The sequence below is a fragment of the Nyctereutes procyonoides genome, unplaced genomic scaffold (genome assembly GCF_905146905.1).
Source record: "Nyctereutes procyonoides isolate TBG_1078 unplaced genomic scaffold, NYPRO_anot_genome, whole genome shotgun sequence".
NCBI lineage: Eukaryota > Metazoa > Chordata > Mammalia > Carnivora > Canidae > Nyctereutes > Nyctereutes procyonoides.
In genome coordinates, this window is record NW_026575125.1 from 63,126,922 (window position 1) to 63,141,324 (window position 14,403).

A 14,403-nucleotide genomic window follows, 5' to 3' on the forward strand; every position below is an offset into this window, starting at 1 on the left:
GTTTTGGAGGTTTTGATGCCTGCTTCAATTTCCTCCCTGGTTATTGGCCTGTTCAGGTTTTCTATTTCTTCCTGTTCCAGTTTTGGTAATTTGTGGTTTTCCAGAAATGCATCCATTTCTTCTATATTGCCCAATTTATTGGAATACAGCTGCTCTAATATGTTTTTTAAATCATTTGTATTTCCTTGGTATTGGTGGTGATCTCTCCTTTTTCAATCCTGATTTTATTAATTAGAGTCTTTCTCTTTGGTTTTTAATAAGGCTGGCTAATGGCTTATATATATTATTAATTATTTCAATGAACCAACTCCTGGTTTTGTTGTTCTGTTCTACAGTTCTTTTGGTCCCTATTTCATTGATTTCTGCTCGAATCTTTATTAACTTTCTTCTTCTGCTGGGTGTAGGTTTTATTTATTGCTCTTTCTCTAGTTCCTTTAGGTGCAAGGTTTCCTTGTGTATTTGAGTTTTCTCCAATTTTTTGAGGGATGCTTGCATTGCAATGTCTTTCTCTCTCAGGACTTCTTTTGCTGTATCCCAAAGATTTTGAAGAGTTGCATCTTCATTCTCATTAGTTTCAATGAATCTTTTTAATTCTTCTGTAATATCCTGGTTGACCCTTTCATCTTCTACCTGGAGGTTCTTTAACCTTCACGTGTTTGAATTGCTTCCAAATTTCTTCTTGTGATTGAGTTCAAGTTTCAAAGCATTATGGTCTGAAAATATGCAGGGGACAATCCCATTCTTTTGGTATCGGTTAAAACCTGATTTGTGATGCAATATGTGGTCTAATCTGTAAAAATTTCCATGTGCACTTGCGAAAAATATGTATTCAGTTGTGTTTACATGTAAAGTTTTGTAAATATCTGTGAAATCCATCTTGTTCAGTGTATTGTTTAAAGCTCTTGCTTCTTTGGAGATGTTGTGCTTCGAAGATCTGTTGTTTCCAGAAAGTGCCATGTTGAAGTCTCCCAGTATAAGCATTTATTATCTATGTCTTGACTTTGGTTATTAATTGATTGATATACTTGTCAGCTCCCACATTAAGGTCATAAATATTCATGATTATCAGATCCTCTTGTTGGATAGATCCTTTAATTATGATATAGTGTCTCTCTTCATCTCTTACTATGGTCTTCGGGATAATCTTTGATTTATCTGATATGAGGATTACTACCCTTGCTTTCCTTAAGGACCATTTGAATGGTAAATTGTTCTCCAACCTTTCATTTTTAGTCTGGAGGTGCCCATAGGTCTCAAATGAGTCTCTTGTAGACAGCAAATGGATGGGTCTTGCTTTTCTATCCAGTCTGAAAACCTGCATCTTTTGATGGGATCATTAAGCCCATTCACGTTCAGAATTCCTATTGAAAGATATGAATTTAGTGTCATCGTAATACCTATTCAGTCCCTTTCTTTGTGGCTTATTTCTTTGGGCTTCCTCTTTCTTTTCCAGAGTCAATAGTTCTTGCAGAGCTGCTTTGGTGGTCACATATTCTTTCAGTTTCTACCTATTGGAAGCTTTTTATCTCTCCTTCTATTCTGAATGAGAGCCTTGGATAAAGTATTCTTGGCTGCAGTTTCTTTCATTTAGGACCCTGAATATATTCTCCCAGCCTTTTTTGGCCTGGCAGGTCTCTGTGGAGAGGTCTGCTGTTAATCTAATATTTCTCCCAATAAAAGTTAGGCATCTCTTGTCTTTGCTGTTTTAAGGATCTTCACTTTATCTTTGGAATTTGCAAGTTCTACTCTTAAATGTTGAAGTGTTGAACGGATTTTATTGATTTTAGGGGGGATCTCTCTATCTCCTGGATCTGAATGCCTGTTTCCCTCCTCAAGTTAGGGAAGTTCTCAACTATGATTTGTTCAAATATGATTTCTGGTTCTCTGTACCTTTCGGCACCCTCTGGAACCCCAATTAAACATAGATTTTTCCTTCTGAGGTTGTCATTTATTTCCATTAACCTTTCTTCGTGGTCTTTTAATTGTTTTTCTTTTTTCCTCAGCTTCCTTCCTTGCCATCAACTTGTTTTCTATGTCATTCACTCGTTCTACCTCATTAACCCTTGTCATTAGGATTTCCAATTTGGATTGCTTCTTATTCAACTGATTTTTATTTAGGCCTGATTTTTTCTAAATTCTGCATTCATGAAGTCTCTTGAATCCATAAAGGATTCAAAAAGCATAAAGTTTTTTTTCCAGAGCCATCAGTAGCTTTATAATTGTGCTTCTGAATTGGTTTTGACAGCAAATTGTACTCCATCTTTTGTAAATCTGTGGGAGAGAAAACTGTTTCTGATTCTTTCTTTTGTGGCAAGTTCTTCTTTCTAGTCATTTTACTCAGTACAGAGTGGCTTAAAACTAGTTGTACTTGTTAGAAGTGCAAACTCCTCTCTGTAGCATTCCAGCTGTTCGCTCTTTAAATATCAGGTTGAACCCATAGTTTTTCAAGGTGATTTGAAATTTATCTAGGTTAGTTGGTGGGGACAGGTGACTTGGGGACTCTCTTCCTCTGCCATCTTGCCCCACCCCCTGTGCCTGTGTTCTTTATCCACTGATGTATTCATTGGCAATTAGTCGGCTTCTATATCTTGGCTATTATAAATGCTGCTGCATAAACAAATGCACATCTATCTTTGAGAATTAATATTTTTTATTTCTTTTTGTAAATACCCAGTAGTGGAATTTTTAGCTCATATGGTATTTTAATTTTTAATTTTCTGAGGAGCTTCCATACTCTTATCATGGCCAAACCAATTTACATTCCCACCAAGAATGTATAAGGAAGGTTCCTTTTTCTCCACATTCTCCCTTTTCAAATTTTATTTCTTGTGTTCTAGCCACTTTAAAGGCTGTAAGATGATATTTCATTGATTGGTTTTGATTTGCATTTCACTATTAGTGATGTTGAATATCATTTGATGTATCTATTGCTCATCTGAATGTCTTCTTTAGAAAAATGTCTATTCAGGTCTTCTGCCCATTTTTTAATCAGATTGCTTGTGGGTTTTGTTTGGTATTGAGTTGTATAAGTTCTTTATATATTTTGAATATTAAACTCTTATCAGATATATCATTTGCATTTGTCTTCTCCCATTTAGTAGGTTGTCTTTCAGTTTTGTTAATAGTTTCTTTTCCCGTGCAAAATCTTATTTTGATGAAGTCTCAATAGTGCACTTTTGATTTTGTTCCTTTTGCCTTAGGAAACATATATAGACAAATTTTGTTATAGTTGATGTCAGAGACGTTTTTCCTGGGTTTTCTTCTAGGATTTTAAGTGTTTCATGTCTCAGATATAGGGTTTTAGTCCATTATGAGTTTATTTTTGTGTTTCCCATTAATAGGTGGTCCAGTTATATTCATTTACATTTAGCTGTCCAGAGGAAGACATAGACATGGCCAACAAGCACATGAGAAAATGCTCCGTATCACTGGCCATCAGGGAAATACAAATCAAAACCACAATGAGATACCACCTCCCACCAGTGAGAATGGGGAAAATTAACAAGGCAGGAAACCACAAATGTTGGCGAGGATGTGCAGAAAGGGGAACCCTCTTACACTGTTGGTGGGTGAACTGGTGCAGCCACTCCGGAAAACTGTATGGAGGATCCTCAAAGAGTTAAAAATTGATCTGCCCTACTACCCAGCAATTGCACTGCTGGGGATTTACCCCAAAGATACAAATGCAGTAAAATGCCGGGACACCTGCACCCCAATGTTTATAGTAGCAATGTCCAAAATAGCCAAACTGTGGAAGGAGCTTCAGTGTCCATCGAAAATGAATGGATAAAGAAGCTGTGGTCTATGTATACAATGGAATATTACTCAGCCATTAGAAATGACAAATACCCACCATTTGCTTCGACGTGGATGGAGCTGGAGGGTATTATGGATATTAAATAATATCTCTATTATTTATTTTATAATTGAAATTTTGTACCTCTTAATCCTCTTCACCTATTTTGTTCATCCTGCCACGCTTTTCCCCTCTGGCAACCACTAGCTTGTTCTCTGTACCCATGAGTCTGTTTCTATTTTTGTTTATATATTTATTGTTTTTTTTTATTCCAAGTATAAGTAAAATCATATAGCAGCTTTTATATCTTTATCTGATTTATTTCACTTTACATAATACCTTCTAGGTTCATCCATGTTGCTGCAAATGAAAAGATTTAATTCTTTTTATGGTTGAATAATATTCATATATATATATATATATATTACATCTTCTTTAGTTATTTATCTATGGATGGACAGTTGTGTTGCTTCTATATCTTATGTATTATAAATCTGTAGTAAACATAGTGGTTCATATATTTTTTTGAATTAATGTTTTTATTTTCCTCAAGTAAATACATAAAAGTGGAATTGATGGATCATACAGTACTTCTAGTTTTAGTTTTTGGAGAAATCTCCATGCTGTTTTCCACAGTAGTTGAAGCAGTTTACATTCTTACCAATAGTGTTCAAGTGTTTCCTTTTCCATAACTTCACAAATACTTATTTTTTGTCTTTTTGATACCAGACATTATCACTGGTATATATATGTTCTATATTATATCATAACATATCATATCATATCATACTATAAATTATTATTGACACATTACTATTATTACTTATCTTTAAATACCGCACAACTTTAATTGAGGCTTTTTTTTAACAGGCAAGAAGTAAACATCAGAACAAATGATAATTCCATATCAAGTAAGAATTGAGTCTTTGAAGTTCAATATTATTTACATTACATTTACAATTATTTTAGGGACAAATAGCTTGTATCTTCCATTCAATGTAATAGAGCATAAAATACTCCGATATTTTTCTTAATATTTAAAAGTACCGGGATCCCTGGGTGGCGCAGCGGTTTGGTGCCTGCCTTTGGCCCAGGGCGCGATCCTGGAGACCCGGGATCGAATCCCACGTCAGGCTCCCGGTGCATGGAGCCTGCTTCTCCCTCTGCCTGTGTCTCTGCCTCTCTCTCTCTCTCTCTCTCTCTGTATGACTATCGTAAATAAAAAAAAAAGTACCTATATATGTGTGTGTATGTGTATGTGTGTTGGAATGTGTGTTTGATTCAAATATTTCTGACCTTGGGCACCTGGGTAGCTCAGTCAGTTAAGCACCTACCTTCAGCTCAGGTCATGATCAAGTCCCACATCTAGCTGCCTGCTTAGTGGGGAGTCTACTTCTCCCCTCTGCTCCTCCCCCTGCTTGTGCTCTTTTCTCTCTCTCTCTCTCTCTCTCTCTCTCTCTCTCTTTCTCAAAAATAAATAAAAATCTTTAAATTTTTTTAAATCTTAAAAAATATTTCTAACCTTGATGTGGTTTTTTCCTAGCTATTTTAAAAGGAAATAGTTTTTCCTTCCTCATTATAAAAACCAACCTTAATTGCATAAGTTTTCCTTTTATTTAAAATCCACAATTCTGAAACCCAAAGTAAAGAGAAATATATAGTCAAAATCATGAAAATGGACATTTCATTTTGTTGGACAGCTACAACTTAAGGAAAAGTCTCCTTATATATTGAGCTGATATCTGCCTGCACTGATATAAGTTTTACCCATGGAATCTAATCCTCCCCTTAGGAAATACATAGAATTTTCTAACATTGTGATTAAAAGCATGGACTCTGATCCAAAATATCTTTGAATCTTAGCTCTTGTACTTTATGATTTTTGGTAAGCAATTTAACCTCTCTCCGTGCTTCATTTTTGTATATCTATAAAATGGAAGCAATTATAAAAATTATTATCTAATTCAAAGGGTTGTGAAAATTAAATGTGCTTAAAACAGTCTGACAGATAGTAAGCACTATATAAGTGTTAGCATTACAGCTATTCTGTTATTACTATTACTACTACACTTTCATATAAGAATTCTTTAAGTATTTGATATAGTGATCACATCTCTCATTAGTCTCCTTATCTCTAAGAGAACTATTCTGAATTACTTCATCATTTCTTCTTTTGATGTTAGAGCATCCACCTAGTTTGATCACTTTATTCTGGATGCCCTCAAGGGTGTATATGCCATTTTTAAATAGAATTCTCTGAACTAAAGTACGTATTTGGGTATGTAACCCTAATTTCCGTGGCTTGGATGTCATTGAGATCAGAGGAGCACTAAAATAAATAATTAGATTTAATCAACAGACTTTACAGACTACTTTATGCTCTTCATTGTGTTATTATGGGAACTATAGAATTCATAGCATTTGAACAGAACAAAAATGACTAAAGAACAACAAAATAGAGAAGATGATGGAGATGTTTGAAAGGAAATATTAAATTTTTCTCTATTTTCCATTCCAATTGTTTGTATTTTTAAGTACTATGACTTAAGTCAAAATTGTGAAAACTGGTTTAATACAGAAAATAAAGCTACAAATGTGTTCTTATGCATAATTTAGTGCTAAATGGGGAAATTAGCTTTTATTTTCCCTGATATGCAAATAACTACAGACTCCAGGGGGAAAGCTATATTTTAAGTTTAAATTTACCTTAATTTAAACAATGTATTTCTTACTCAAGAATATTTCAGTGCTGATGAAAATCTGACTATTAACTGCAAATTGTTCATTGTACTCACTCATTTTAGTAAGTGAATCAAGCAAAAAAATATGGAATCAAGATTATTTTCCTTTGACATTTCCCAAACTACTCCAGCCAGGTAGAAAAAAGAGATCAAGACCTTCAGAATCACAAATCACAGTTCCTGTAAGTATTGAAAATGTCATTGTTAACTAAATATAAGCTTACATAATATATAAACATAAATAAAAACATATAGTTTGAATTTTAGTTCCTTTTGGAAGCAGATATTTTTAAATTTACTATTGTCTCCATCTGTTTCAAATAAACTTTTATTTATACATAATTCTCCTTTTCAAAGACATAATATAGGTAGTAGGCTGTGTAAGCTACAGAAGCTAATACTGCAACTAGTGGGATCTCTCAGAAAATGTTTACCAGCTGCCAAAACATCTTAACTAAATCTTAGAATATGAGCCAATGTTGATGAGTTTTCAGAGCCTCTTAATTTTCTTTAATCTGGTACTCAGGATACTAGATATTGGGACATTCAAGCTTTCTACCACTTTTTTAAAGTACCATTATCTCATTAATAAGGAAAAGGAAAAGCTAGCTTACAAATAGAGAAGATGATGGACATGTTTGAAAGGAGACATCAAATCTTTCTCTATTTTCCAATTCTACACTTTGTATTATTTTAACTACTATGATTTAAGTGAAATCTGATATCACTCCTAATGATATCAAAATGTGTTTTAAAAGCATTACCCAAAGCAGAGTTACAGTCAATGAATTTCTTCAAATGCCATCCATTACATCTGTAGTGATCCAAGTTTCATGCTTCTCTTCATGGTCCTCCTTTAATTCTATATGACTATTTCATTGACTGGTGATATCCCTATTGAATAGTGAAATGACTATAAAAGATAAATGCAAAATTAGTTTATGTATCCATTATGAGTAACAGATTTGATAGATTTGGGATTGGGAGTTAATATAATTACATTACCACTGCACAAATTAATATGATCTGATATTTATTTCATTTTATGTCCTTGTTTTGGGAAATAACCAATGGCAAGGGTCTCAGGCTCTTGATTTGTTCAGATATCTTGAAAGCAGTAGCAAAACTCTAAGTAAGGCCTGAAACAGTTGTCACAAGAATTGTCATGACAAATTTCAAGGGAATCAGCTTATTTCTGAGCTAACATGAGAATGAAAGGTGCACAAAATGTTTCCAAAGATCTCTCCTATATAGGGATTTAAGAGGAGCCCACTGTCAATGGTGAGGAGGGGCCCTTAAATATCATGGATCATTGTGGGCTTACTCCAATCCCTATTTAAGTCATTGAGAAACTCCTAAGGTTGATAGTCATTTGGCTCCTAATATGGAGTTATCTCACATACTACAATACACACAAAATGTTGAAAATATTTTTTTTCCATTTTAAATAGATGGTTAATGAAAAGCTAGACAATTTTCATGTTTCAGTATAAAAATATAACTTATTTAAAATGTATATCATTATTCTAACTAATCTTTTCAGAAACATGACAAAAGAAAATTAGAGGAAATTCAGAAGCCAGCTCATATAAGGATAAGGCATTCTTCAAAAAAAATTTCCCAAAGGCCATCTGTTTACTTAACAGTTAGGAGACAGGCTCAGTTCAGAAATCCTTATACTCTTAAAGCTTATCCTGAAAATGGAGAATCTAAGAAGTCCAGAGATGACAAAAAAGGAGGAACTTTACAGAGAAATGCCAAGGAGAACAAAAGCCCACATGACACAACTACAGATTGTAAAACAGTAAATGATGAGAAACCTAGAAAAGGAAATAAAGCAGTTAAAACTCCATCAAAAGTATCATGTGAACTATCTAAGAAGTCAAAGTCCAAATTAGCAATAAACCCAGAATCCAATGATTTTGAGGCAATATCAATGTATCCAAAAAAAGATAAGAGAGAGTCAAAGAATTTCAAGGAGACAGATAATGATTTCATATGTGCAAAGAAGGATTCTAAGGATTCACAGAACAATTCTGATGCCAAATCACAGACTTGTTCAAAAAATAGTTCAAATATGGATTACATACTCTATTTCGAGGAGTCTGGTGCTGAATCCATGAAACTTGATATGTGGTTAAAGAATTACTCTCAGAATAATTCAAAGAAGCCTTCGAAGAAGGACACAAAAAAGGATGCAAAGAACTCTGATGCTGAATCTGTAGACTCAAAAGATGCAAAGAAAGATGTAAAGAAAGACAAGAAAGGTACGAAGAAAGACAAGAAGAAGGATTCAAAGAAAGACACAGAGTCTACTGATGCAGAATCTGTAGACTCAAAGGATGCAGAGAAAGAGCCAAAGAAGGCTAAAAAAGACTCAAAGAAAAGTGACAAGAAAAGGGATGCAAAAAAAGACACGGAGACTACTGATGCAGAATCAGCTGACTCAAAGGATGCAAAGAAAGAGTCAAAGAAGGCTAAGAAAGATTCAAAGAAAAATGACAAGAAAAAGGATACAAAGAAGGATGAAGTGTCTACTGATGCTGAATCTGAGTCTGAATTGGAGACAATGAATTGGAAGAAAGATGAAAAGAAGGATAAGGTAGATTCAAAAAAAGATGAGAAGAAAAAGGATGCCAAGAAGGATGAAGTGTCCACTGATGCTGATTCTGAATCTGAATGGAATTCAGAAAAGGGTAAACAAGATGAAAAAAAGGATAAGAGAATTTCAAAAAAAAACAAAAATAAATCTGCAATGAAATCTGAAGAGTCTACTGAAACTGAATCGGATTGGGAGTCAAAGGATAAGTATGAATCAAAGAAAATTAAGAAAGATTCAAAGAAAGATGCCAAGAAACAAGAGTCTACTGATGCAGAATATGATGAATATTCCAAGAGAGACTCAAAGAAGCCTGAGACATTCAAAAGTTCAGATGCTGAATCTGAAGAGTCACTATATAAACTTGAGGCTAAAAAGAAAGGAGTTGATGAATCTGATGCCACATCTGCAGATTCAAAGAAGGAAACACTGGAACTAAAGAGAGAATTCAAAATGTCATCCAAAAAGACTACATTCAAAGAAAAGGGGAAAAAAACAGGTACAGGTAGAGTCCCCCCATTAAGAGAAAAACCACCACTACCTCCTTGTGAGCCTTTACTACCATCACCCAAGATCAAACGTCTCTGTCGGTGCAAGATGCCTCCTGAGCCTCTAAAACCAAGATATGCTCCTTTGGTATGTTTATTGTGTTTTATTTTAGAAAAAAATGACCTAAAATGAAAACTATTTTTAATGATTGAATTTATATTTTCCTTAAGAGTAGTTTAATTTTACTGGAATATTGATAAGTTAGGGACTAACAGATAAGCAAAAATACTAAAAAGGACTCAAAAGAGTTGAAACTAATTGTCAAAAAGAATAATATTTAGATTGACACAAAACTAACTTGTGACTTAAAAATTTAAAATTATTTATAAGGAGAATACTATTACAAGGGTGATTTACTGTTATATTCTTAAGAAATAAAAAATGAAAACTGACTAAAACTTCTACAGGGGTAGATTTTAATGAGATAGAAAGACATTTCTTAATTTATTTTCTCCAGATTTCCTACCATCCTCCTTCCTCCAAAGTCTGGCTGTAACAGAAGCTTAAGTAGACATCTCAATTTAATGTAGGGGCTCCTGTTCCCCATATTCTCCACCCTTGCTGACTCTCTCTGATCTTTGGCTAGGATTTAATTTATTTGCATGCTTTCCAGGCATTATTATATGTCCTCTCATTTCACACAGTGTTTATTGTCAATTCTAAGCATCATAGGACTGACCCACTGTGTTGTGCTAAATTCAGAGCTTCCATAGATATTGCTGAGTCTTAACTTTGAGCTTCTCTTATTAATTGAATCCCTCCCTTTCTCCTCTTCCTTCCCATTCTCATATGCTTATTCCCTCTCAAAGGGCATCTAGTTCCTCTTCTAGTCTCGTGAGGATCTCTCTTTACATTTTATTCCAAGTTTTTCTATCCTTGGTTTACAATAAAATTTTATGTATAGATCTCCATTTCTCTCTCATATATTTTCTCCACATATTCACCACAATTTGTTATTTATCTTTTTGTGTGTGCTTACTCCTTAGCTTTATTTTATTTATTTATTTATTTATTTATTTATTTATTATTTATTATTTATTTATTTACTTATTTAAATTCAATTACCTTTTTGATTTTAGCCATTTTGACAGGTGATATCTCATTGTTATTTTCATTTGCATTTCCCTGAGAATTAGTGATGTTGAGCATCTTTATATGTTTTTTTTATCATCTATAGGTCTTCCTTGGAAAATGTCTGTGCATCTCTTCTGCTCATTCATTTTAACTGGATTCATTTTAACTCATTCTTTTTTATCTTGAGTTGTGTAAATTGTTTACATATTTTGGATATTAACTCTTTATCAGATATATGATTTGCTGCCACATGGTGTGTTCCGATGAGAGATGAAATGATTACTCAGAGTCCAACATCTTGGGAAAAAGAGAGACTCAAAGAGGCTACTCTGTCAGGCACTACCAAGAAATACAGGCACCAAGGTGAAGCCCTGAGTCTAGGTTGGTTTTCAGCCTTATTATAATACAATGTAAAGTATGCGGAAGCAAGGAAGGAAAAACAACTCAAGAAACCAATCACTTGAGGGGCAGCAGGGAACTGTGTATGTAACTATAGGCATGGGTCTCAGAGAAGCATTAACTAGGGGGCTTCAGAGGATGAAGAACTGACCTCAGCAGGCGTGGATATCCACCATCATTGCTGTATTCAACATGTACTGTTTTCAGTACAGAACAATGGCAGGAATAATTGGCTTTTGCCACACAAATAAAGCTGTGGCCATTTATGCATGTTCCTGTTCTTGTTTCTCTTACCCTCTCAGGTCCTGATCTTGCACAATTTAAAAATATCTTCCCTCATTTTTTAGGGTATATATTTTTGTTTTGTTCATGTTTCCCTTCTTTGTGCAAAACTTTTATGTTTTTGTATAGTACCAATTATTTGAATTTGCTATTGTTTTCATTGTCAAAGGAGACATATCTAGAAAAAATGTTTCTATGACTGAAGTCAAGGAGATTACGCCTTATATGTTCTTCCAGGAAATTTATAGATTCAGGTTTCACATTTAAGCCTTTAATCCATTTTGAATTTTTTTTGTGTGTATGGTGAAAGAAAGTGGTACAATTTTATTTACTTATTTGCATGTAGCTGTTTAGATTTCTCCACACTATTTATTGAAGAGATTTTTTTCCCACTATATTCTTCTTTCTTTTGTTCTAGATTAATTGACCATTTAATCCTGGGTTTATTTCTGGGCTTTCTATCCTCTTCCATTGATCTATGTGTCTATTCTTTTTTTAATAAATTAATTTTTATTGCTGTTCAATTTACCAACATACAGAATAACACCCAGTGCTCATCCTGTCAAGTGTCGCCCTCAGTGCCGTCACCCATTCACCCCCACCCCCCGCCCTCCTCCCCTTCCACCACCCCTAGTTCGTTTCCCAGAGTTAGGAGTCTTTATGTTCTGTCTCCCTTTCTGATATTTCACACATTTCTTCTCCCTTCCCTTCTATTCCTTTTCACTATTATTCATATTCCCCAAATGAATGAGAACATACACTGTTTGTACTTCTCCAATTGACTTACTTCACTCAGCATAATACCCTCCAGTTCCATCCACGTTGAAACAAATGGTGGGTATTTGTCGTTTCTAATGGCTGAGTAACATTCCATTGTATACATATACCACATCTTCTTTATCCATTCATCTTTCGATGGACACCGAGGCTCCTTCCACAGTTTGGCTACTGTGGACATTGCTGCTAGAAACATCACGGTGCAGGTGTCCCGGCATTACATTGCATCTGAATCTTTGGGGTAAATCCCTAACAGTGCAATTGCTGGGTCATGGGGCAGGTCTATTTTTAACACTTTGAGGAACCTCCACACAGTTTTCCAGAGTGGCTGCAGCAGTTCACATTCCCACCAACAGTGTAAGAGGGTTCCCTTTTCTCCGCATCCTCTCCAAAATTTGTTGTTTCCTGCCTTGTTAATTTTCCCCATTCTCACTGGTGTGAGGTGGTATCTCATTGTGGGTTTGATTTGTATTTCCCTGATGGAAGGGATGCAGAGCATTTTCTCATGTGCATGTTGGCCATGTCTATGTCTTCCTCTGTGAGATTTCTCTTCATGTTGTTTGCCCATTTCATGATTGGATTGTTTCTTTGCTGTTGAGTTTAAAAAGTTCTTTATAGATTTTGGAAACTAGCCCTTTATCTGATATGTTATTTGCAAATATCTTCTCCCATTCTGTAGGTTGTCTTTGAGTTTTGTTGACTGTATCCTTTGCTGTGCAAAAGCTTCTTATCTTGATGAAGTCCCAATAGTTCATTTTTGCTTTTGTTTCTTTTGCTTTCGTGGATGTATCTTGCAAGAAGTTACTGTGGCCAAGTTCAAAAAGGGTGTTGCCTGTGTTCTCCTCTAGGATTTTGATGGAATCTTGTCTCACATTTAGATCTTTCATCCATTTTGAGTTGATCTTTGTGCATGGTGCAAGAGAGTGGTCTAGTTTCATTCTTCTGCATGTGGATGTCCAATTTTCCCAGCACCATTTATTGAAGAGACTGTCTTTCTTCCAGTGGATCGTCTTTCCTCCTTTATCGAATATTAGTTGACCATAAAGTTGAGGGTCCACTTCTGGGCTCTCTATTCTGTTCCATTGATCTATGTGTCTGTTTTTGTGCCAGGACCACACTGTCTTGATGACCACAGCTTTGTAGTACAACCTGAAATCTGGCATTGTGATGCCCCCAGCTATGGTTTTCTTTTTTAAAATTCCCCTGGCTATTCGGGGTCTTTTCCGATTCTACACAAATCTTAAACTAATTTGTTCTAACTCTCTGAAGAAAGTCCATGGTATTTTGATAGGGATTGCATTAAATGTGTAAATTGCCCTGGGTAACATTGACATTTTCACAATATTAATTCTGCCAATCCATGAGCATGGAATATTTTTCCATCTCTTTGTGTCTTCCTCAATCTCTTTCAGAAGTGTTCTATAGTTTTTAGGGTATAGATCTTTTACCACTTTGGTTAGGTTTATTCCTAGGTATCTTATGCTTTTGGGTGCAATTGTAAATGGGACTGACTCCTTAATTTCTCTTTCTTCAGTCTCATTGTTAGTGTATAGAAATGCCATTGATTTCTGGGCATTGATTTTGTATCCTGCCATGCTACCAAATTGCTGTATGAGTTCTAGCAATCTTGGGGTGGAGGCTTTTGGGTTTTCTATGTAGAGTATCATGTCATCGGCGAAGAGGGAGAGTTTGACTTCTTCTTTGCCAATTTGAATGCCTTTAATGTCTTTTTGTTGTCTGATTGCTGAGTCTAGGACTTCCAATACTATGTTGAATAGCAGTGGTGAGAGTGGACATCCCTGTCTGGTTCCTGATCTTAGGGGAAAGGCCCCCAGTGCTTCCCCATTGAGAATGATATTTGCTGTGGGCTTTTCGTAGATGGCTTTTTAGATGTCGAGGAAAGTTCCCTCTATCCCTACACTCTGAAGAGTTTTGATCAGGAATGGATGCTGTATTTTGTCAAATGCTTTCTCTACATCTAATGAGAGGATCATATGGTTCTTGGTTTTTCTCTTGCTGATATGATGAATCACATTGATTGTTTTACGAGTGTTGAACCAGCCTTGTGTCCCGGGGATCAATCCTACTTGGTCATGGTGAATAATTTTCTTAATGTGTTGTTGGATCCTATTGGCTAGTATCTTGTTGAGAATTTTTGCATCCATGTTCATCAGGGATATTGGTCT

The 14,403-nt window shown here is 35.1% G+C and overlaps 1 protein-coding gene across 1 annotated transcript; it reads left to right on the top strand.

Annotated features, from left to right (window-relative positions):
- Positions 1-537: 537 nt before the first annotated feature.
- Positions 538-11,707, top strand: CYLC1 (cylicin 1; the record flags this gene model as incomplete). The annotated part of the gene is made up of 5 exons (XM_055338051.1): positions 538-550; positions 4,675-4,707; positions 6,601-6,719; positions 8,081-9,772; positions 11,570-11,707. Coding segments are annotated over 5 exons (1,995 nt in total), but the record flags the coding sequence as incomplete, so codon positions are not given.
- Between the last annotated feature and the right edge of the window lie 2,696 nt (positions 11,708-14,403).